This window comes from Oncorhynchus nerka, linkage group LG14 (genome assembly GCF_034236695.1).
Source record: "Oncorhynchus nerka isolate Pitt River linkage group LG14, Oner_Uvic_2.0, whole genome shotgun sequence".
Taxonomy (NCBI): Eukaryota; Metazoa; Chordata; class Actinopteri; order Salmoniformes; family Salmonidae; genus Oncorhynchus; species Oncorhynchus nerka.
In genome coordinates, this window is record NC_088409.1 from 87,693,845 (window position 1) to 87,702,256 (window position 8,412).

Consider the following 8,412-nt stretch of genomic DNA (forward strand, 5'->3'; position numbering starts at 1 on the left):
TAAACTCACCTTGTGCACCTGCTTCCTGACTCCCAGCGAATATGTTACACCCTTTGTTATGGCAAGCCTAAATAAGTTCACGAGTGAACATGTGCTTAACAAGTCACATAATAAGTTACATGGACTCACTCTGTGTGCAATAATGGTGTATTACATACTTTTTTTATGACTACTTCATTTCTGTACCCCACACATTCAATTATCTGTATGGTCCCTCAGTTGAGCAGTGAATTTCAAACATAGATTCAACCACAAAGACCAGGGAGGTTTTCAAATGCTTTGCAAAGAAGGGCACCTATTGGTAGATGGGTAAAAATGAAAAAAGAAGACATTGAATATCTTTTAGAGCATGATGAAGTTATTAGTTATATTTTGGATGATGTATCAATACACCCATTCACTACAAAGATAAGGAGAGTCCTTCCTAACTCAGTTGCCGAAGAAGAAGGGAACCACTCAGGGATTTCACCATGATGCAAATGGTGACTTTAAAACAGTTACAGAGTTTAATGGCTGTGATAGGAGAACAAATATTCCAAAACATGCATCCTGTTTGCAACAAGGCACTAAAGCAATACTGCAAAAAATGTGGCAAAGGAATTCACTTTTTGTCCTGAATACAAAGTGTTATATTTGGGGCAAATCCAATACACCACATTACTGAGTACCAATCTCCATATTTTCAAGCATAGTGGTGGCTGCATCATGTTATGGGTATGCTTGTAATCATTAACGACTGGAGAGATTTTTAGGATAAAAAAGAAATGGCATGGAGCTAAGCACAGGCAAAATCCTGGTGGAAAACCTGGTTCAGTCTGCTTTCCACCAGACACTGGGAGATGAATATACCTTTCAGCAGGACAATAACCTGGTTCAGTCTGCTTTCCACCAGACACTGGGAGATGAATATACCTTTCAGCATGACAATAACCTGGTTCAGTCTACTTTCCACCAGACACTGGGAGATGAATATACCTTTCAGCAGGACAATAACCTGGTTCAGTCTGCTTTCCACCAGACACTGGGAGATGAAGTCACCTTTCAGCAGGACAATGACCTGGTTCAGTCTGCTTTCCACCAGACACTGGGAGATGAATATACCTTTCAGCAGGACAATAACCTGGTTCAGTCTGCTTTCCACCAGACACTGGGATGTGAAGTCACCTTTCAGCAGGACAATAACCTGGTTCAGTCTGCTTTCCACCAGACACTGGCAGATGAATATACCTTTCAGCAGGACAATAACCTGGTTCAGTCTGCTTTCCACCAGACACTGGCAGATGAATATACCTTTCAGCAGGACAATAACCTGGTTCAGTCTGCTTTCCACCAGACACTGGGAGATGAATATACCTTTCAGCAGGAAAATAACCTAAAATACAAGGCCAAATCAACATTGTAGTTACTTACAAATAAGAGAGTGAATTTTTAGGTCTTGCCACAGATTTTTTCAAGTAGATTTAAAACTGTAACAGTTTTGACTTAAATCAACTTGAAAAAATCTGTGGCAAGACCTAAAAATGGTTGACTATCAATGATGAACAACCAATTTGACAGAGCTTGAAGAATTTAAAAAATAGTATCGGGCAAATATTGTACAATCTAGGAGTGCAAAGCTGTTAGAGACTTACTGAGAAAGACTCACAGTTGTCATCACCACCAAAGGTGATTCTAACATGTGTTGACTCATGGGTGTGAATATGTAAATATGTAAATTAGATATTCCATTTTCAATACATTTGCAAACATTTCTAAAAACATGTTTTCACTTCGTCATTCTGAGGAATTGTGTGTAGATGGGTAAGAAAAAACAACTAAATGTGGAATAAGTCAAGGGGTATGAATACTTTCTGAAGGCACTGTATCATTCATTTATGTAATTGTGTGGATTTGTTTCCACAATCAATAGTTACATGTAGGTATTATTTCCAAGTGGTTAAGGTCAGGGCTATGTTTTGGGGAAGGGTTAAAGCTAAATAATGAACACTTATGCGCTATTACCATCAGGTATCATTGTGAACTGCGATGGAGCTGTGGTCTAAGCAGCTCTGTCTCCAAGCATCACCAGTTTGTGCCCAGTGCTTGACAATCTTTTTTAAACTATTTTTGTGAGCGCTGACAAAGGCATACAGTATATCGATGTTCTCAGGACCTTTTCACACGTCCAAAATCAAAGTATATTTCCAGTGATCAGGCTGGCCCAGTCACAGCCTTCTACAGTCAAAGGGAAGTCACCAACAGTTTTTCATATTTAAATAACAAAGCTGCCCTCAGCAGTAGCAGTAGCAGCTAGCGAGAGAGAGTAGTTGAGGATGACTTTGCCAAATTTGGTCTTGATAAGACAGCAGCTGCATCCTTAATTCAAAACATACACCAACACACGACCACACTTCATTTCCTTCCCCTGTTGCCTTTTCTGATAATATATTCTATTCCATCTCCAGGCAAGCCAGTAAATGATAGTGTCTTTTCATTTCCCTCTGTTAGTCTTGATTCAATTTTCCAAATTAACCACAGAGCTTTAGTCCTCGGGCCAAATTCCACACAGTGGAAATTGGCCTGGCTCAACCGTAGAAAACAAGTTATTGGGCCTCAATATGACACACAACTCTGGGACGATTGAAAGAAGGTTTAGACAGATATTATCTCATAAGAAAGACCAGGTAATCCACATGGAATCCAACTGTTCCAATGGTTCTATTAAACTCCATTTACCAAGATGAGATCCATGGGGATTCCATTAGGTTGACAGTGCAGATGTACTTCCTGAGGGATCTGGTCATCACATAGACCTCCCTCATTTCAATGTAGACATAGATCAGTCATGTTCTCAAGCTAAGCTGACACAGCAACCCCTTTCCCCTCTTCCAATAGTAAATGATAGCCTCATATACACCTCACAGGCGTTTGAGACTTTCTCTATGTGTGTGGTGCAAGGTTTGAGTGCACACGTGCACACATACACAAACTCTTATCTGGTAGTACTCACAGGCATTTGTGACGGCGAAGCTGTTAGCTGTCTCGATGTTGTCGACATGGGGTACCAGGTTGAAAGGAGCCTCTGTGGCATTGGGGCTGGTGTTGTGCAGGAAGATAGCCAATCGAAATGCAGTGTACTCTTGATCTGTGTTCCTGATAAACAGACCACCTAGATGAGGAGAAAAAGAGAGTTGGATTTTAACTGTGCTTCATTGGCACAGGGTGTCTCGAACTCGGTACTGGGCAGTTTTGGTTTTTGCCCTAGCTCTACACTACATTCAAATAACCAACTAACAATCAAGCTTTGATTATTTGAATAAGTTGTATAGTGCTAGGAAAGAGAGAAAAAAAACGTGCACCCAGTACCGAGTTTGAGAAACCCTGCATTGGTGGGATATATGGGGGAGAGTGGGATATATGGGAGAGAGTGGGATATATGGGAGAGTGGGATATATGGGAGAGTGGGATATATGGGAGAGTGGGATATATGGGAGAGAGTGGGATATATGGGAGAGTGGGATATATGGGAGAGAGTGGGATATATGGGAGAGTGGGATATATGGGGGAGAGTGGGATATATGGGAGAGTGGGATATATGGGAGAGTGGGATATATGGGAGAGAGTGGGATATATGGGAGAGTGGGATATATGGGAGAGAGTGGGATATATGGGAGAGTGGGATATATGGGAGAGTGGGATATATGGGGGAGAGTGGGATATATGGGAGAGAGTGGAGAGACAGATAAGGTAGAAATGGGGGAGATATGGCTGAGAGAGGGGGTATTCTGAAATCTGTAGAGAGCAGGAGAGAGTAAGACAGATGGAGAGAGTAAGACAGAGGGAGTAGAGAGAGAGAGGGAGACAGATAGAGAGAGAGACAGATGGGGAGAGAGAGGGGGGGAGGGTAAATTAAAATGAATTGACAGAGGGAGAGGGAGAGAGAGAAAGAGAGAGACAGAGGAAGAGAAAGACAGAGGGAAATAGAGACAGAGAGAGAGAGATATACATCAGAAAGTAAGGTGGCAGATGAACAGAGGGAGAGTGGAGGGGAGGATGAGAGGGAGTGGGGAAATTATGACAGGGGGGGAGGGAGGAAGGGAGAAGGCAAGGCAGGAGGGCAACCACCTACAATTGGCATGTCATTCACAAACATCCAAATGATCACCTCAAATGGCATGCCATTCACAAACATCCCAAACATCACCTCAAATGGCATGCCAGTAAGTAAATAGTTTTAGCTTGTGTGAGCCAGAACACAGGAGCCTATCTCCTGTTTTTGTAGCACGGGTCTGCTTGGTGTAAAAGTACACCCCCTGGATAGGACGCTAGACTATTGCAGGATCTTGCACCCAATCTATCTTCTTAACGCTGAGTGCCAAGCAGAGATGCATCAAGTCAGATTTTTACAGTCGTTATTATGACTCGACCAGGGATTAAAATCACAACCTTCCAATATTAGAGCGGACACTCTAATTACAAGGGCATTCCAAACATCACCTCAAATTACATGTCAATCACAAACAGGTCAAACATCACCTCAAATTACATGTCAATCACAAACAGGTCAAACATCACCTCAAATGACATGTCAATCACAAACATGTCAAACATCACCTCAAATTACATGTCAATCACAAACAGGTCAAACATCACCTCAAATTACATGTCAATCACAAACAGGTCAAACATCACCTCAAATTACATGTCAATCACAAACAGGTCAAACATCACCTCAAATTACATGTCAATCACAAACAGGTCAAACATCACCTCAAATTACATGTCAATCACAAACAGGTCAAACATCACCTCAAATGACATGTCAATCACAAACATGTCAAACATCACCTCAAATTACATGTCAATCACAAACAGGTCAAACATCACCTCAAATTACATGTCAATCACAAACAGGTCAAACATCACCTCAAATTACATGTCAATCACAAACAGGTCAAACATCACCTCAAATTACATGTCAATCACAAACAGGTCAAACATCACCTCAAATTACATGTCATTCACTGTCACGACTTCGGCTGAAGTTGGTCCCTCTCCTTGATCGGGCGATGTTCGGCGGTCGACGTCACCAACTTTCCAGCCATCGCTGATCCATTTTTCATTTTCCATTGGTTTTGTCTGGTCTTCCATCACACATGGTTTCAATCCCATCAATTACATGTTGTGTATTTAACCCTCTGTCTCCCCTCATGTCTTTGTCGGTGATTGTTTGTTGTATGTTATTGGGATAGTCATGTTCTGGTGTGCGACGGGTTTTCTACACTTTTATGTTATTTTTGTATATATTGGTTTTTGGAGTTTTTTAGCATTTATTAAACTGCTCCATTTATACCAAGTTCACTCTCCTGCGCCTGACTTCCCTGCCACCAGCACGCACCCATTACATTCACCTCAAATGGTAGGTCATTCACAGACATCCCAAACATCACCTCAACTGACACGTCATTCACAGACATCCCAAACATCGCCTCAACTGACATATCATTCACAGACATCCCAAACATCGCCTCAACTGACATGTCATTCACAGACATCCCAAACATCGCCTCAACTGACATGTCATTCACAGACATCCCAAACATCGCCTCAACTGACATATCATTCACAGACATCCCAAACATCGCCTCAACTGACATGTCATTCACAGACATCCCAAACATCGCCTCAACTGACACGTCATTCACAGACATCCCAAACATCGCCTCAACTGACATATCATTCACAGACATCCCAAACATCGCCTCAACTGACATGTCATTCACAGACATCCCAAACATCGCCTCAACTGACATGTCATTCACAGACATCCCAAACATCGCCTCAACTGACATGTCATTCACAGACATCCCAAACATCGCCTCAACTGACATGTCATTCACAGACATCCCAAACATCGCCTCAACTGACATGTCATTCACAGACATCCCAAATATCGCCTCAACTGACATATCATTCACAGACATCCCAAACATTGCCTCAACTGACACGTCATTCACAGACATCCAAGAATAGTGAAATAAAATTCAGACCCCAAGCATAGAGTCTACACTGCTCAGGGTATTACTGAAGCCTGAATGCAACTCACGATCACTGATCTTTCCTCTGCATTAATTACAGTAACACAAGTTTATTACTAAGCCTTTGAATGCAACATGACATGTTATTTTTACATTCTCCAAGAAATAAATTTCCCTCTGCCTTAAATTCCATTCCACTTACGTGCATTGAAGCGATATGCAAATGCATTCTTAAGTGAACAGTCATACTGCGTGCTGTCCTGGGCTGGGCATTGGCTGTGGTGTGTGTGTGTGTGTGTGTGTGTGTGTGTGTGTGTGTGTGTGTGTGTGTGTGTGTGTGTGTGTGTGTGCGTGCGTGCGTGCGTGCGTGCGTGCGTGCGTGCGTGCGTATCCAGCAGACCATATAAGCATAATAACTTTATCGGCAGCTCAGTGAAAAGAGCGAGACAGAGTCAGAGGCCAGTCTCATTACAGTGCCTCTCCTCCTGCACCCCACAAGGAGTGATGCGAGCATACATTAACATACACCTCTAGAACAGAGCACTGTGTGTGTGTGTGTGTGTGTGTGTGTGTGTGTGTGTGTGTGTGTGTGTGTGTGTGTGTGTGTGTGTGTGTGTGTGTGTGTGCGTGCGTGCGTGCGTGTGTGTGTGTGCGTGTGTGTGTCTGTCTGTCTGTCTGTCTGTCTGTCTGTCTGTCTGTCTGGGTGTGTGTGTGTGTGTATGACTGTTATAGGATGGGGTATATAACTGACGAAGGGCAGTGGATCATGTTTAATTTAATAGAAACTTTGATCCGGGTCTAGCCTGTGCTGAAGGGCTCGGACTCGGATCGGGTAGATAGGGTTATCCTGCTATGTATGGCACGGGAGGATGCTGCAGTGGCGATCTGACTCAGAACAGCACCGTACGGAACATTGCGCGCTAAAAAATTAATGAGCGCAGGATGCCCGTTTTAAACTACAAATAACGCGAAAGAAGGGAAGAGCGAGACAGAGACAAAACGGAAGAAAGCGAGAGAGAGGGAGTGAGGGAGAGAGAGAGAGAGAGAGAGAGAGAGAGAGAGAGAGAGAGTGAGAGTAAGAGAGTAAGAGAGAGAGAGAGAGAGAGAGAGAGAGAGAGAGAGAGAGAGAGAGAGAGAGAGAGAGAGAGAGAGAGAGAGAGCGAGAGAGAGAGAGAGCGAGAGAGACAGGAAGACATTTAGCTTTCCGTTCTCACCGCGGGAAAACAATTACCACAATTATGAATAATCATCTGAGTCACATCAGCCGAGATACATACAAGGTTTTCCCTCTGTAGGCTACATAATGAACATAAATAACGGCATTGCAAATCCACTTAGATAAATACACACGATTGGGGAAGAAAACCATTTAAAAGATGCCTTAAAACCTCGGCTATAACAGAGCTCTGTTCTAGACGCAGTGTGTATTGTTAAAGGTCTTTATCATACTCACCTATCTGAACGCTGCTGGGGAATGCCCCAGTCGCCAGCCCCCATAGGGCGGAAAACACCCCGAGAAAGTGCGGGTAAATAATCCTCATTTTCCGTCCCTTAACAACTGTGGAGATACATAGAGGAGGAGGACACAAGGCGAGAGAGAAGGAAGGGAAAGAGAAGAAGAAGCCCGAGTTTTAGCAATCCATAGTGGGCTTGTTCCCCCCGCAGTGTCCGATGCCGCTGGAGAGAGATCTGTCAGGCTCGGTAAACGTAGCACATGCAAGATGGGTGGAAGAGAGAGGGAGGGAAGGAGGAAAAACTCGCCAGTGGTGAAGAGCGTCTACAGCCTGCATGGAAGGATTGGACATGCGCCCCTCTCTCTCTCTCTCTCTCTCTCTCTCTCTCTCTCTCTCACACACTCTCTCTCACACACTCTCCACCCGCCCCTTCTTCAATATCTGTTTTCCCAACCTCTCTTCTTTAACTCGCTATTACGGTAAATCAAACAGCTCCTTTGATAAGGATTCGTCTGGTTTAGACAGCGGAGATGGCTATAATCGTTAAGCGCGATGCGGCGGGACTGTGGCGTGTGTGTGAAGGCGATTCAGGTGCTTTTATAGACAGTGTCTCTTCACCAGTGACAGAAGCCATTATTTTTAAACACTCTTTTGGGGTTTCTATAGCCTGATAATTGTGCCTAAGCACGTAGGCTACCGCATAGGCTACCCCGTACGTGAGTTGTGTGCGGGAATTAATTCCAACTCAAAGCGCGCGCTGTCTCTCCTCCCTCTTTCTCTCACTCTCTCCCTGTATGTGCGTGTTACTTGCACGCACCAATGGGATCTAACCCTTACTCCTGCCCTGCGCCGTTTTTCCCGCCACAGAGCCATCCATCTCCTTACACCCATTAAAACGCATGGCTAAACAAGCCCCCTGCGAGAGCAGATGAAGGAGCGTG

At 43.9% G+C, this 8,412-nt stretch overlaps 1 protein-coding gene across 2 annotated transcripts in view; it reads right to left on the bottom strand.

Moving 5' to 3' along the window:
* The window catches only part of gria4a (glutamate receptor, ionotropic, AMPA 4a), a 187,369-nt gene extending 179,608 nt beyond the window's left edge, over positions 1-7,761 (bottom strand). For both annotated transcript variants that reach the window (XM_065000512.1, XM_065000513.1), the window contains exons 1-2: positions 7,471-7,761; positions 2,990-3,148 (exon numbers count right to left, since the gene is read on the bottom strand). In XM_065000512.1, coding sequence (XP_064856584.1) covers positions 2,990-3,148; positions 7,471-7,558 — 247 coding nt within the window. In that variant the 5' untranslated portion in view covers positions 7,559-7,761. The remainder of the gene's footprint in view (positions 1-2,989; positions 3,149-7,470) is intronic.
* Between the last annotated feature and the right edge of the window lie 651 nt (positions 7,762-8,412).